The sequence below is a fragment of the Phodopus roborovskii genome, unplaced genomic scaffold (genome assembly GCF_943737965.1).
Source record: "Phodopus roborovskii unplaced genomic scaffold, PHOROB, whole genome shotgun sequence".
Lineage (NCBI taxonomy): Eukaryota > Metazoa > Chordata > Mammalia > Rodentia > Cricetidae > Phodopus > Phodopus roborovskii.
Window position 1 is genome coordinate 54,210,029 of NW_026126480.1, and position 16,694 is coordinate 54,226,722.

Genomic DNA, 16,694 nt, shown 5'->3' on the forward strand with positions numbered 1-16,694 from the left:
ACCCTGCTGCCACCACCATCGCACCTCTCAGCATGGTCTGTTGTTGCTTTGCAGAGCAGATGAGGCGGCTGATGCCCTCAATGACCTGGCTCTTAGAGTCCACCTCCTTTTCCCGGGGCTTCTTGCTCAGGAAGATAGTGGGTACTGTAAAGTCAACAGGAACCACCTGTCATAGATTTGGGAAGCAGCCATCCCTTTCCTTCCCAGCCCATCTGCTTCCTTCTTGGGGTTGGGGAGGTTAATTTGCTCCCCCTGCTTCCTGGTGCTGACTGTTTGCGAGCAATTTTGAACTCTTGTGTCAATCTGCTAAAGATTCTGCACTTCTGCCTGGGCCTATCTTCACCAGCACAATAAGACCCTGGGGCCAGATGGTCTCCAAAATCTCTTCTTGTGGGAGTGTTCTGGGCACCTTGGGCCAGGGGCTGCCTCCCTGTCTGGGTCACCAAGGCTGTGGCTGAGGAGTGACTTGAAGTGGTAGATGTTTACACTACCTTCACCCAAGATGTGGACGTGCTCCCAGCTGGCTGTTCTCTGGGAAGGAGGACAAGTAGAGCAGGCCCTTACTGAGCTGCTCAAAGGTCCCTATGTCAGTCTAGTGGTGGGCTTGACTGCATGCCTGGCTCAAGAACCCTGAAGGGAGGAGGCACACATACCAAGAGGCCCTGCTGCCTGGGAGCTCCTATAGAGGCACATTTGGGGTCACACAGACATGCTGCAGGCACACATCAGGAGCTGCAGTGTTCCAACTGGTTACCCCAGCAGTAATCTATGGTGGTAGGGATCCCTCTCTCACTCTCCTGGAGAACAGGATCCATGACTACGCCACAACTCTGCTTCTGAAATCTTCCCCTTTATCCAGAATGGGCTGTATTCTCCCCATTCTCTTGGGTGTGCATGTGATTATTTTAAGGTATGGTTTTATTATGTAATTCTGTCCCAGTCTCCCAAATGCTGGGATTATAGATGTATACCACTAGGCTTAGATTCTTATCATTTTTCAAAAACAATCTTATCTTTCACTCCCAAAACTTCCTGGAATGGCTTCCATCCCTAGGTATGAGTGTTCTGCTCCAAAAATTATGGTGGCCATGGAGCTGGCCCTCTACATCCCATATCCATCCTTGTCCTCTGAGCTGGCTTTTGGACCCTAGGCTGACCTCAAGATCTATATACTAATACACATATCCCATCCAGAAGCAGATCCCTGGCCAGACCCTAGGACAGGTTCTTGGGAGGCCACCAAAGTGTGTTGTCTTTCCTAGCTTACCTTTCTTGTTCTTCTCTTTGGTGACAACAGTCATTGCCATGGTGCCAGAAAGCTGCGCTTCCCTGCATGAGGCAGGCGAGAAACCTGTACTGAGCGGAAGACACTCTTCAGGGTATTCTTTGAGCTGGCATCCCTCTTGTCACCTTCTCTCCTTCGGTCCCCAGGGTGGCCCAGCCAGTAGTCCACCTGGAGGCCAATCACATCCCCATATGGGCTATTTGGGCTCCTGGAGAAGTGAAAAGAAAACATTTGTTGGCTTTGACCTCAGTGCCTAATCACTTGGGACCAATGAGGGGGAAGAAGAAACTGCTTTTGGGAGCAGGAGATGGGGAGGAAGACCAGCCAGCTGGCTCCATCTCTGCCAGCCACACAGAACCTGCTCATGTGGGGGTGGAGAACCATGAGACCATAAAGCCCAAGTCACAGTGAGGATATCAAAACAAAATGAAGGAAGCAGAGCAGAAAGCTTTGTGAAAGTGTGCACACATATACAAACACACACACACACACACACACACACACACACACACACGCATGTGCGCGCGCACATGCATGCACTCGCACACATACGCACATGCACTCATGCATGCACACATGCACACGCAAAAGCCAAGGCCCAGAGCAGGCAGATGGCTGGAGAGACTCAGCACTGCGGCTTCACAGCTGCCTTGGGAGCCAGCGGGTGCTGCCTTGCACGTTTGCTTATGTGTGGCAGTTCTAGCTCAGTGATAATTTTAGCTCCTGGGGGAAAATGGAGTGTTTTCTTGAAAGAAGGCGTTAGACACAATAGGTATCCAGGCTAGGAAAGTCATCTGACTTCTTCTGCCTCACTTTGGTGACTCCATTAAAAAACAAGCTTAAACTGGATGAGAAAAGAGGTCAAGGTAGGCTGGTTCCACAGTCCTCAAAGCCAAGATGTACAGAAGACTTTCATGCAGTGGATGAAATAGGAGAGAACAGGCTTCCTGTAAGTCCAGAAGTACTAAATTGCTGAGGCAGAATGTGGCTGCATTCCTAAACAGTCTCCTGCTGGGACAGAAGAAGACCACGATGAGAAATGTGAGGAGGAGAGGGGCTGGACTCTAGCGCAGGGTCCATTCCTTCCTCAAAATATGACACTGGAATGGGCACTTCTGGAAGGCCACTGGTAATGCCTCCCCATTGGGAGCTATGAAGAAAGGAAATAAGGAAGACAGAACAATGAGTAAAAAGATGTTGTATTCTGTGCCAGGCTACACCCAGCTTTTCATGCCTGAAAATCTTTGTTCTCCACCCTCATTACACCTTTGCTTGACCTCCCTCAGAAATGGCAGAAACCAGCTTGCTGGCCATCTCCCTGAACTTTAAGTACCTGAGATTCTAAAGAAGTGGTCTTCCTCCCACCACTCTCTGCAATCTCAGTTACAAGATCTTTGCCATCTGAACATTGCAGGCCCACCCTGGAACCTGAGCCACTGGCTGCCACAGCTCCAGGGCCTCCCATGGGACAGGTGCGAAGATACTGATACTGCCATTGCTACTCAGGCCTCAAACATCCCTGTGAAGTGGCCATTGATGGTCTGTAAATATGTTTCTCATACTGGTTACTGAATAAAGCACTGTTGACCAATTGCAAAGGAAAATAGGAGGGACTAGGAGACAAGGAGAAAAGAGGAAGTAGGAAGGAGTAAGGAGTCAAGATGGAGATTCTGGAGAGAATAGAACCGCCAGCCGCCTCTCGCTGGTAAGACCACGTGGAAATACATAGAAATGGGTTAATACTTAAGACAGAGCTAGCCTATAAGAAACAAGTAACTGGCCAACAGAATTATATCAAATACAGAGTCTCAGTGTGTTAATTGGGGCTGGCGCAGCGGCGGGACAAGACCAGGCAGTGGGAGGAAAAACCGTACTCCTTACAGGCCATTTCACTTCTATGAACAGCAGAAATTAAAGCTCAGTACCCTGCTTAAGTCAACATAGTGCACATAGGATGGGATGCCACCCAATCCTAACCAGGCATCCTTGACTCCCAATCCCATGTTATTCTTTTTTTTTTTTCTTTCTCCTTTTTTTTTTTTTTTGAGACAGGGTTTCTCTGTATTGCTTTGGAGCCTGTCCTGGAACTAGCTCTGCTAACCAGGCTGGCCTTGAACTCACAGAGATAAGCCTGCCTCTGCCTCCCAGTGCTGGGATTAAAGGATTTTGCCACCAACGCCCAGCTCCATGCTATTCTTATAACCCAGCACAGTGGCTTCTCAAATTCCCTAATGCTTTGACCCTTTAATACAGTTTCTCATGACCCTTTAATACAGTTTCTCATGTTGTGGTGACTCCCAACCATAAAATTATTTTCATTGCTACTTCATAACGATTATTATTGCTACTGTTATGAACTGTATTATATAAATATTTTTTTTCTGATGGTCTTAGGTGACTACTGTAAAGGGATCACAATTCACAGGTTGAAAACCACTGTTCTAGGTCCTGTAGGAAGCTACTTGAATCTACACTTTAACAGTCCCCTGTCAATACAGCCCCAGCTGACCCTACAACAATGCAGAGTAAACAAAGCAAGAAGCATCAAACGTCACTGAACTTTCTTTCAATGTCTCAGTCACCTTGTGACAGGTCTTGGAATTCTAATCTAAGCCAGTGCTTTCACCTAGATGGCTGTGTTGTGCCAGAGTGCCATTCCTGAGAAGAGAGTCGGGTTGCTAGAGGAACATGGCAGGACAGACAGGGTTTGGGGAGGAACCTTACCCCACAATGGCGAGGGCACTGCTCATGGATGGGGATGAGGGAGGGGTAGCTGTGGCATCTCGGCTCAGGCCTGAGCTTGAGGGTGGTGATGTGGAGGGCACAGTAAGGCTGACCACAGGTGAATCATCTCCATCGCCTGTCAAAGGGACAAACACAGTTGGCCAGAGGCAGTTACCTTTGATCTGCTGGTGGCAGGAAGTGTGCTTTCCTTTCAGTGGACTCCAGGTTGTCTTGGAGGAGTGGGGCCCATACCTTCCTGTTCAACTGTTTCCCTGAACACACTCAATCAATTATATCCTGAAGAAGACCTGAAAGGTATGATCCTCACTCAGAGAAGCAAAGGAGCTCTGGCTTACCTGCAGTGGAGGGTGAGTCTTCAACAAGGCCCACTTTCACAACCTGCAGGGAAGGGACATTTGTTAGATCCTTTGTCAGGGTAGCCAAGCCCCAATCCAACTATTAAGAGATGGCCAGCACCATAGCCATGACTATTTGGTGTTTTGTTAATAATTAAACATCTTTACACATCCAGAATAGCCTAGGATTTAAAAAAGACCCCCCCACTCTCCCTGCCACAAGAAAAAGAAGAAAAACTAGTTTATGAGTTTGGTGGTATAAAGAGGCTGTGGGTTCTATTCTAGGCACCATAAAGCTAAAAGAAAGAAGTCAAGTTCTCTGAGGTGGGCCATAAGACTTCTCTGTGGGCTAGGGCAGGGCCTACTTTGAAGGCAGTGTCCTGACCTCATTTCTTCTAACATTAGACTGGCAGGGGCCTAGGAAACTTCTCCATCTTTGGAGCAGGTACATCTCAAGGCTGGCTAGGCTCTGTGTCAAGGTAAGTAAACTGCTGAAGGTGTAGACACAGCTTTTCTATTTCCCACTTTCCTGAAATCTGAAGTATCCTAGGAGGGATGTGTCAGGAATTTGACATAAACAATATTCTGGAAAGGATGGAGGGGGCCCTCCAGTGGCCAGAAAAAGATACAGCTAGAGGCAACCTGGTTAATAGTTTTGTGTTCTAAATGATAGGTTGGGTGGGGGTCTGGTTTCTTGGCACCTGAGCCAACCTATGTAGCAGAACAGTTGACCTGGAGGCCAAGGGCTGGGCTTGGGCTGCTACAGCAGAGACCATGTGCCTTTTCAGGTGGCTGTTGGAGGATGGGTCTAAAATTGACACTCTGGGGCTTTCTGGATACAGCTATCCTCTCTCTAGCTTTCCCGGTAGTTTGTGAGGCTGTTAGCTCATGTGGTTAATTCATTTTTTTCTTTTGAGATGCTACAAATGGAACCCAGGGTTTCCCCCTTCCTCTTCAAGTCTGTATAACTCTGGTTATTCTGGAACTTACTCTGTAGACCAGGCTGGTCTTGAACTCACAGAGAACAACCTGACTCTGCCTCCCCAGTACTGATATTAAAGGCATGAGCCACCACTTGGTGTAGAACCCAGGGTCATATGCATGTACTCTGTCACTGAGCTATGGCTGAAAACATTTATTTTTATTTTTTTGTTTGTTTTTCGAGACAGGGTTTCTTTGTAACTTTTGGAGGCTATCTTGGAATTTGCTCTGTAGACCAGGCTGGCCTCAAACTCAGAGATCCACCTGCCTCTGTCTCCCGAGTGCTGGGATTAAAGGCAATTTTTTTTTTTTTTTTTTTTAAATGTCTCACTTGGCTCTGACAGCCAGTGACTGACAATTCATATCCTCAGTTTCATGAAGGAAGCAGTTATACTGCCAGTCTGGGTGGCAACCAGGAGGAATCTGAACTGCCAATGTGACTATGGGAGTTTTCTAAGGGGTAAGCAGGCAGTGACTGGCTGACTAGGTGGCTGGAAAGGCCAGAGTTAGCCTGCTTATCTCCCCAAGATGTCCTGTAATCAAGATGGGGACGGTTAAACCCAGGTCTGCTTAGTTTTTTCCTATAAAGATCGTGAGATATCTTCAAGACTAAGGGAGAGAAGTCAACTCCAAAGGGAAATCAGAATGTCTTCTGAATGGGAACATTAGTTTTCAAACCTCTGTAGAACACTCTGGCTTTTTGGAACTCCTAGGTTCCCCAGATTCAATCATTGCTAAATAAAAAACCAAAGGCACCCACAAGACTCTTCGTTTATTTCAAGATAAATTCATTTGAATTTCATGAATTCAATAATATATAAATCTACATCAGGGAGGCTTTTCCTTAAAGTCATCCCTGTGAGATGGCTGGTTCTGGACTTCTCAGAATGCCAATGTTTCACTATTTCTGAGGTTACTTCCTCTTCTCTGAGCTGGGAGAAGCCATACTGTGGATTGAGCTCCAAAGGTACAAGAACTTAAGTTCAGGACTTGGAGACATCAATAACTAATCTGGGTATGGTTCTTGATTAGGGGAAGGATGTCCCTCTATAATTACAGTATTTAGGAGGCTGAGACAGGAGGATCACAAGTTCAAGGCCTGCCTTTGCTACAGAGATCCTGCTGTGGATTTAACAGTGTGTGTCACCACATACAGCCATTTCTTATTTGGAAGGGAAAAAAGCGGCTGGGAGGCTGGGGTTGGAGGAGGGGAGCAAGTACATACACCAATGAAGGGAATAAACTTCTGATAGGAGTCTTCATCAGGGCTGTTGGGAAACAGGAAAGGTTTATAATTAGTGGGTTTGCAAGAGTGCTGGAGAAATAAGCTTCCCACACTGTGTTCTACTCAATGGGATCCAGAACACACAGCTACAGCTTCCTGTCACACTGTAGGGTGGCCACTCATTAAGGACAGAGTGGAGAGCACAGAATAGAGGCAAAGAGCACATTGCAAACAATGCTACTCATATTTGCCAGCTGATTTCAATCACTAGGGAGTAAAATAACTGATGCCTATGCAAGGAGGAAGCAACATGCATGGAGGCTTTAAAAGACATGTACATCTCCCAGGGCCTCTATGACAGAAAAAGGAATTGTGGAAAAGTTTCCTCTAAACTAACCCCCCACCCCTTTTTTTTTTTTGACAGGTTTCTGTGTAGCCCTGGTACTCACTCTGGAGACCAGGCTGGCCACGTCAGAGATCCACCTGTCTCCGCTCCGGAGTACTGGGATTAAAAGTGTGTATCACAACTGCCTGGCTACCTAATATGTTTGCATTCATTCATTCATTCATTCATTCATTCATTCATTCATTCATTTATTTATTTATTTGGGTTGTTTAAGACAGGGTTTCTCTGTGCTTTGGAGCCTGTCCTAGAATTAGCTCTGTAGACCAGGCTGGCCTCAAAGTCACAGAGATTCACTTGCCTCTGCCTCCCGAGCGCTGGGACTAAAGGCGTGCGCCACCACCACCCAGCTGCCCCAATGTTTTTAAGAAAACTCCCAATGTTAGACTTACAACTTATGCCTGCAGGTCAGCATGGCTTCGGCAACAGGCAGCTGGTGTGTCGTGGCTGCTCCGTTGACATACTGCATCACACGACCCACCACATCCAGTGGCTCTGCAGAAAAGCCAGGAGAGACATGTTCATTTCATGTGTGCTGTGCCTCACACAGACCCTCCTAAGTCCCAAGCCAGGGCCCTCAGAGCTGAGAAGAAGAAAGGATTCCAAGATCCTCTTGGCCGTGAGACAAAGGACTCATAAACCTAAGCAGAATCCTCCCTGACCTTAGCTGAATGCTGATGCTAGCTAGTATCACCAGTGGATGGTACTGGGATCCCTGCTGATACAGTGTCACTCACTCAACAACAGACTGACCAGTGGCACTCCCTATTGCCTATTTCATCTCTACAAGCAGAGCTGGCCCACACATCAAGTCACATGATCTCCTTACTTTTAGATGCAGGCAGAAGCTATCTATCCTAAGGAAAGGGCCACACAGGGTACACCTCCATTAATGAATACCAATCGGAAAGTGGTAAGGGCAAGGCTAAGAGCTATAGCATTGGGAAGAAGGTTGCTCTTCACTCTGTTCAGCTGTATTGGGGAACCAGGAGCCTCACTCCTTGGGTTTGTTTTTTTAGGGGTCCATACCTGACACTGGGGGCTCTGAGCGACTGAACAGGTCTCTCCAGGCAGAATCGAGGAAGGTGCTACTGTATCTACTATCCACTGAGCCTAAGTATTTGGCCACTGGATGAGAACCTGGCAGAGGGAAAACCAGACAGAACAAAAGGTTAATAGGTAGAATAGGGGAAGCAGCTATCTCCAGCCATCGTCCATCCTTTAGTTTCCCTGACCAACTCCCATCCCATGAACAGGTCTTCTGATAGAGCTTTCCTGAATGCTGCCGAACTTTACCTAGGGGAATGATGAGGAAGCGCATGTAACCCAGCCAGTCCGGTGTTTTGCTGGCAAGGGACTTGACAAAGAAACGGAGGATGGAGCTCAGATAACTCTGGCTGCCCACAGCTGCCACCTTGACTGGTCTTGGCATGGATGAGTTGCAGTTGCAGCTGAGGAGAAAGGGGGTATACAAATACCATACTTAGGTTTCAGGATCCTGTTCAGGGCAGGGCTCAAGCTCTGATTTCACACATTCTAAAAGCCACAGGAACAAAATGCTACAGGGAGGCATCAAGCTATGGTGCTACTCAAGAGGGTAGGCAGTTGTCTATAGAGAAGGTTGTGGCTAACAGGGACAAGATGGAAGTGTTGCTTGTGGGGACTAGAGTTAGCCTAGGCCCAGACACCTGTAATTTTCTTGCTCTGTCATATGGGAGGGGACACCAGGCCTCCCTCAGATGGCCCTGGAGAGGAAAACACAGGATCCCAACCAAAAAGCAGAATGCTACCATAGAGAGAAGGAATTTAAGATATTTTGAGAACCCTGGATTCTCTTCTTGGGTTTAAGAGAAAGATGAGGCATGTCAAAGTGAGACATAAGTCCACAGTGTGGAGGCGGCAGGGGTTGAGGTTCAAGAGCTGATATTCTAGGGGCTTGGAGTACTACTGCTGACTGTCTCTTAAGTACGAGCTAAAGCTGCAGCTTTCTGGCTTGAGAGTATTACCATTGCTAGAAGTCAGGGTGGGAAGATGAGGTAGAGGAACCACAAAACATTGTAAGAAGAAAAGCCAGAGCCCTTACTAGCGCTGAATCCTAGTGAGCAGGGCAGACAACACGGCCTGGACCTCCACTATTGAGCAGGTGCATACAACAGGCTTCCTCTGGTCTTGGAGCAGTTCAGCCACATACTAGAGGGGAGGAAAGCAGGGATACAGGTAGTCACAGCACTCCCCCACAGATGCGGAGAGGTTAGGCAAGGCCCAGACTGAGCTGCAGAGCTCTGAATCTCTGACCAACACTGGGCAGAAGTGATCAGGTTTTTTGGCTATACGTAAGCAAAATGTAAAACAGACCAGGAAACATGCTGACTGTGAAATAGGGAGGATTAAAAGTCCCAAATACCACCCATGTCCAGGCATCTCTGGAACCACACTGTCTTACAAGGCAGAGAGTGGATGGCAGATGAAGTCACTCTCCTGCTTCCTCGTGTGCTGTTTCAAGTCACACACAGGGAGAATCTATAGACCCCCCTACCCCTTGACCTTTAATGCTCTACCTGGCCCTGCCAGTCTGTGGTGTTCACCAGGATGACATTTTCTGGGAGGGCTGCATCGGATACCAGGATCTGATTCAGTTGGTCGTATACCACCTTCCTTGGAATCTGTAGAAACAACTATTTGGTTGGGTGATGCCCAGGGAGGTGGGTGTAGATAAAATTCCTGGCACAAGGATAACTAAGGCTCTGTGGAGACAGTCTCCCATTGATCAGACTAAAATGGAGATGAGAAAGAGAAAGATCACCGTCCTTGGAGAATACACTAATAGACTGAGTAAAGTCACAGCAATGGTTGTTCTGGGGAGTCTGTGGGGCCAGGAAGCTGCCCCAATGGAGGGCATGGCTCTGGGATAGCAGGGTGGAGGATGACAGCAGTGAGCTGGTGCTTGGAGAATGCAGCAAGGACAGTGGGGCGAAAAATAAGAGTGGCAGCAGGCACCATATGGGGCCCACTGTCCCAGAAACAAAGGCACTTCAGGAAAGGCGATTAAGCGGAAGGACAATACCTCACCCTAGGTGTCAGGCTATTCCAGTCTCAGTTTCATTGGCTGCTTTGTGATAGCATCAAATTTAGGAAGCCACACCACCCCAATTTTGTCCTTCCACAGTATTTATCAGGGAAACTTGGCTGTTAACTCTAGGAGAATGGTAACCAGCTTGGGTTACTTGCTGCCCTGGCTCTGATACTAGCGTTACAGAAAGGACTTACTTCCCAGGTTTGGTTTGTGCTCACATCTTCTCTAGCTACCCTCAGGCAAGAGTAGGCTAAGAAGAGCTTGGAATAACCATGGCAGCTCTCTGGCAGGGGAACAATGCCAGCAGTCCTTGTTCCTTCCCCTGTTTACCACTGGGCCCTCTATATTAGCAGAGGATAACAAATGTGGTATCCTCAGAAAAACTTCCCTCCTTTCCCACCACCTAGCCATCCAAGAAACAAACAGACTGAAATCCAAGAGAGGGGCTGTGATCTTGCCAGGAACCCAAGATTACCTGTGTGCTGTGCCCCAGGTCAGGAGAGCGCTCACTGTCAGAGCTGTTGGTCCTCTCACTCAGGGGCTTGGAGAGCTGCCTCTCCTTCAGGGGAGTGCTCCTCTTCTGCCGGGGTGTGTGTGTCCCTTCTACCTTGCTGATGGCAGCAGGAAGGAGGTTAACAACCCAACCAAAAAGTCATGTCAGCCCAACCACTCCTTCCCATATGTAATTGGTATTGAGTATGGCTGCAGGTCTGTGTTACCTGCTTCCTTCCTCTCTGGAGTACCTGGGGGAGGCAGAGCCCTGCAGATCTGTTTTGCTGGACTTCATAGGAGTTTTGACTTTTTCTGGTACAACTAGACTTGTGCTCACATCTCCAAACATGTCCTGGTCAGTGATTTCCTGCCACAAGAAAGGTGACACAGAATTCTTGTTACCTCTTACTTGATAACTGTGCAGGAGACTCCTCAGAGCCCTGCTAGAATTTGTCTTCACTTCAAAGATCATCATTTTCCTGGAAGCATGTGAGTGAAGCTATAGTTCTAATATTCTAATCACCTCCCATTTTGCTGAATACCATGTGTTCCTTTCTATTTTTACCCTCCAGACCTGTAAGTAGCGTATCCGCCGAGAGGGAGCGACTGATGATAGGCGGATGGACCTGCATTCCTTTAGCTTTTCATTAGGGTAGGGCTTGTAGCTCTGAGGTTCTTGCCCACATTTCTCACCTTGGCCAAAGAGCCTTGAAATCATTACTTCCTTCCCATCTGGAATGCTGCTCCTATCTACCTCACCTTCCTTGGTTCTTTCAGGCTCATCTCTTCTTTCCACCCTCTGGAGTCAGAACTTTGCCTTCTCTACTTTAGACTGTCCTGCCTGCTCACACCAGGTTGCCTTCCGGAAGTACAATGGCAATCACATAAGGATTGTATCTACAGCTCTGCCGCATTTAAGTGGGCCTCTGAAGCCTTCCCTGATCCCTGGATCACTTTCCTAAGTCAATTCCCCACCCCCTACCTCTTGAAGTACCACTCTCCAAGCACATCAGAACCTGCTTGCATCTGCTTGCCTACCCTTCAATTCTTCAATTTTTTTTTTTTTTTTGATTCTTTGTGGGTTTCACATCATGCATCCTGTTCCCATAATCTCATTCATCTCCCTGTCCCTTCATATCCACCCCTCCCCCCTTGCACCCCAAAACAAAATTCAAAAACCAAAAACAACCAAACTAACTAAAATACCCTTCAAAAATTTTTTTCTTTTTTTTTTTTTTGGGGGGGGGGTTTAGAGACAGGGTTACTCTGTATTGCTTTGGAGGCTGTCCTGGAACTTGCTCTGTAGACCAGGATGGCCTTGAACTCAGAGACTGGCCTGCCTCTGCCTCCCAAGTGTTGGGATTAAAGGTGTGTGCCACCAACTCCTGGCTCATACCCTTTCAATTTTTAAAGAATTTATTCCTTGAGGAATAACTTTACAAAGTTTTCAATCTTAAATAAAATAAAGACTAAGATAAGGTCACATGTATCCCAGTCTAGTTGTGAACTCTTGATCCTCGTTGCCTCTAATTCCTGCATGCTGGGATGACAGGCATGCACAACTACATCCAGTTTTATGTAGTGCCAGGGCTTTATGCATGCTAGGCAAGCACTCTATTAGACAGTTATATCCCTCGCCCCAAACCTGGATTTGTACGTGCTGGGGCTAGAACTCAAGAGCTCAAACACATTAGAAAAGAAGTCTACCACTGAGCTACATTCCTAGCCTGAACTGAATTTTAATGTAAATAGAGCCCCAGGGACCATTAACTAAATCAAAACAGCACTCCAGTACATCTGAACTACCACTTGCCTCTTTCCACTCCCATAGTTATCAAGTATAGTGATTTCTACATGGATAAGTAAATTCTATGGCATTCATGCTTTGGGTATCTGCCTACTTTCCTGGACAGTAAGTTAAGATTCAGTTTGAGATTTGGTCAGTCACTGGAGAGTCTGAGACAGGAAGTAACATGATTGAAATTTTCTCTTGGAAAGATCATACTGTATTGGCTGTGTGTATATGGCAAGCAACTGGCAAGGAATTATTTCAATTATTGGTGAATGAAGAAGTAATGGTATAGTAGGTTGTAATCTTAGATAGACCTAATGCTTTATCTTTTTCAACAAGAGCAATGTAGTGCTTATTTACTATAGGAAACATAAGCCTAAATACTCTTAAGACTCAGTTCAACCACTAGAAGGTTTTGCAATGTGGCTCATGTGTCAGATGGCATTTTGTAAATGTCCCTCTCCTTGCCACCCAGCGTCTAGCTCCCTGTTTCATTTGGTATGATTCCAGGTATCCTGTGAGTGCAGCCAACTCAGGATCTTCAGTCTGCATCCCAGGGCCTCCATTGAGCCTTGTCCAGGTTTGTACAGGTGGCTTCCCCTGGGGAGGGACCTTGATGGCACCTTTGTATACTCTGTGCTCAGCATTAGCAGGTGCACAGTAAACAGTTAAAGGCTTATGTGATGATGCCCAACTGATTGAATTCTACTTTGTGGGCCTTTGGCCTACACCTCTAGGCAGTTCCAGCATCTCCTGGAAAAAGAAGCTGACCAGTAACCCTCAGAGACTTAACACCATGAGCTTCCTGAATACTGAGACGGCAACAAAGATGGAAAAAGGGGCAGCTTCCCAGGACACTGGATGTTGTCTTTCAAAAGAAATGAGGGTGATGGTGAGAAACACAAATTAGCATTTAGTCAGTTCTACTTAGGACAGAATGGGACATTTCTAGGTTACAAATCTGGGGGAGGACCTGGTCTCAAGGATGGGTTCCAATGCATGGGTAAGGATTTCAGGGGAAAGGAAACAGGACATTAACAAGTCCACAGATTAAGGCAAAATTTCCAAGGTCTCTCTGTCTCTCTCTCTCTTACTGTGTATCTATTTTAAAACAGTATTTCATTATGTTACCTTGGCTGGCCTAGAACTTACTATGTAGATCAGGTTGGCCTTAAACTCACAAAGACCTACCTGCCTCTGCCTGTGTCTCTTGATTAAAGGTGTGCACTACTATACCTGGCTTTTCCCCATATTTAAAAATTTGATCTGAAATGATCAAAGCAACCATACTTACTAGAGTGTCCGTTTCAGTCAAGCTGTCATCTTGGTTTTTAATCCAAGTAGATTTGACTTTTTCTAGAGCAGCCAATTCCATCTGAAAAAAAAAAAAGTAATAATTAATCACCCCTAATCCAAGTATCTAGCACTCTACTATATTTTACTAGGTCCCCCAAGAAGTTTAATATACTTTCACTTCATCTTCAACTTCATTAGCCTTTAAGGTTTTCATCTTTTGAGAGGGGATGGCATGTCTTTTGTGAAAACTAAGCCTCAGAAGGGCCAGTTTGTTTCAGGATTGGAGAGATGGCTCACTGAGCGCTTGCTGCTCTGGCGAGAACCTGGGTTTAATTCCTAGCACCCATATCAGGTAGTCACAACTGCCTGTAACTCAAGTTCAAGGGGATCCAATATTTCTTCTAGCCTTTGAGAGTACTTATACTCAAATGCATATTCTCACATACATACATAATTAAAAATAAACATTTAAAAAAAATCACTAAGTAAATGATACACGGGTATAGAACCAGAAATTCTGTGTTTCTCAACATAGCCCTGGCTGTTGCTTTGTAGACTAGGCTGCCTTTAAAACTCACATATCCGGACTGGAGAGATGGCTCAGAGGTTAAAAGCACAGGCTGCTTGCTCTTTCAGAGGTCCTGAGTTCAATTCCCAGCAACCACATGGTGGCTCACAACCATCTGTAAGGAAATCTGTATAGAACACTATACATAATCAACAAATACAAATCTTAAAAACAAACAAAGAAACAAACAAAAACAAAAGAAACAACAACTCTCCCCCTCCAAAAACAAAACAAACAAACAAACAAACAAACAAAAAAACCAAAAAACAAAAAAAACCTCACAGGTCCACTTGCCTCTGCCTCCTGAGTGCTAGGATAAAAGGTGTGTGCTACCATGCATGGCTCAGAGCCAGAAATTCTGACCAGTTATGTAGGGCACAGGGGGGTTAATGTTAGGTGACTTTCTGTTGAATCTGTAAAAGTCTAACAGTTTTGTTTCAAAGGGACACATGGCACTGTCTCTGCTTGTCAGAAGAGAGAATCTCACAGTTCTGGACTTCCATTTTGAGACTAAAGGCACCAATGGTAGTTAAAAGCTTTGCTTGGTAGAAGAATCTGGAAAACCTTTTAACAGCAAAAGAAGGCCCTGTGTGAAACTTTTGGTATAAATTAATTCTTCATTGTCTTCTTAGTATTTCTCATAAATGTGAAGAGTTTTAAAGCAGACACAGATCACATTACTTGTATTTGCTAATAATCTGACTACACAAGCATCAAAGCCACAGTTATAGGCAACATGGTGCAGATGTCAGTGAGGCACTGGTCTCAGAGTTCTTTCTTCTAAGGAACCAAAGGAGGAAGAAAATATTTAGGATATCCCACTTAATCTCAACCACTCAAAGTCCTTTCTCTCTGTGTGTAATATCTACAACCAGAAATGACAGGGTAATTAAGTTCAGGATACCACTGAATAACCAACAAGCACTACAAAAGTAGCTTCGCTATGTTACGCTCAAATCCAGAGTTTCTCCACCTGGACTGACACTTAGGGCTGTATCATCTGTACACTGCAGGGTGTTTAGCAGCATTCTTGGCCTTGAATCTCTGGATGCTAGTAGTAGCCCTCCTGTCAGGTTAAAATTTCTTCAATCAATGAAAAATGTTTTCTTCGAAGCAAACCATCTCTGGTGGGGAACTACTGCTCAAAATCATTTGCAAAACAAATTTGACACACCTGAGCTCAAGGCTCGAAATGGCACAATCTGTGTAATGACTCACAGCCATACAGGACAGGCTGCTTCTACACTGTACAGATAGTTTATTTGCATGACGTCCATTAACCGATATCAGCAGTCTAGATTACCAGAAAAAGCCCTGCTTAGTTGGATCTAGAGTAGCTCATTCAGGGAGCTCAGCATAAATTTCCAATGGGTCAGGAACATGACTGAACAGCTAGTTACAGTGCTGTTTTCACAGCAGTGTTGCAGCATTTGGGGAAATCTATTTCCCCACCTCTACAGGTGCTGTCTTAAAGCATGTAACAAAGAAAAATGAACAAAATTCCTGACTTTGTTTGTTTGTTTTTTGTTTTTCAAGACAGGATTTTCTGTATTGCTTTGGAGCCTGTCCTGAAACTAGCTCTGTAGATCAGGCTGGCCTCAAACTCACAGAGAGCCGCCTGCCCCTGCCTCCCGAGTGCTGGTGTGTGCCACCAGCACCCAGCTTTTTTTTTTTTTAAAAGATTTATTTATTATGTATACAGTAATTTGCCTGCATATATGCCTACAAGCCAGAAGAAGGCACCACATCTCACTACAGATGACTGTGAGCCATCATGTGATTGCTGGGAATTGAACTCAGGACCTCTGGAAGAACAGCCAGTGCTCTTAACCTCTGAGCCATCTCTTCAGCTCCAAGTTTCTGTTCCTGCTCAAATAATATCTGAAGGGCTGGTCTGGGTGTGTAGCTCAATGACATTAGCATGTGCATATATGTTAAATGAAGTACCAGTCTCTAACACCATTGCTGACAATGTGATGAAACAGTAACTACAGCAACAGGCAGTCTGTGCTAACTGTATCTTGGGCAGATGTCCTGAGGCACTCACTATGAGGCTTTATACTCTTCCCAGCACAGAGAACCAAATTGTTCTGTCACAATTTGTATCAGCAGCAATCCTTTCTGGTTCTAGTAATAAACTGAATTCTCTAAATGTTTGGTGCCTACAAGTATAAGATTAAGAATAATCTACAAGTTTGAAGAATTGACTGAGAGTTACGAGTACTCGATGCTCTTGTAGAGGATCCAGGTTCAGTTCCTGACGTTCATACCATGACTCAAAATCATCTGTAACTACTCCAAACATGACCACCCACCCAAAAAAAAAAAAAAAAAATCTAACAGTGCTAAGCAACAGGGATGAGAAGCTATCAAGGTGAAACAAGAGGTGCAGAGCCCCCAGATCTAATAATCACACCTTTCCCTAATCTACCCGAAGTACTCCACATTATGAGCATGAGCATAGCCTTGTTCTACCATCTCAACATGCCTTCTACAGCT

General features: G+C 45.7%; 1 protein-coding gene across 1 annotated transcript in view; it reads right to left on the reverse strand.

The window, feature by feature from the left end:
- Positions 1 to 16,694, reverse strand: part of Pacs1 (phosphofurin acidic cluster sorting protein 1) — a 122,028-nt gene that overhangs the window by 1,474 nt on the left and 103,860 nt on the right. The window contains 14 exon segments of the mRNA XM_051193625.1: positions 25 to 144; positions 1,268 to 1,327; positions 1,330 to 1,493; positions 4,010 to 4,145; positions 4,366 to 4,408; positions 6,572 to 6,614; positions 7,367 to 7,469; positions 8,004 to 8,114; positions 8,271 to 8,425; positions 9,058 to 9,164; positions 9,533 to 9,637; positions 10,523 to 10,658; positions 10,791 to 10,906; positions 13,626 to 13,706. Coding sequence (XP_051049582.1) covers positions 25 to 144; positions 1,268 to 1,327; positions 1,330 to 1,493; positions 4,010 to 4,145; positions 4,366 to 4,408; positions 6,572 to 6,614; positions 7,367 to 7,469; positions 8,004 to 8,114; positions 8,271 to 8,425; positions 9,058 to 9,164; positions 9,533 to 9,637; positions 10,523 to 10,658; positions 10,791 to 10,906; positions 13,626 to 13,706 — 1,480 coding nt within the window.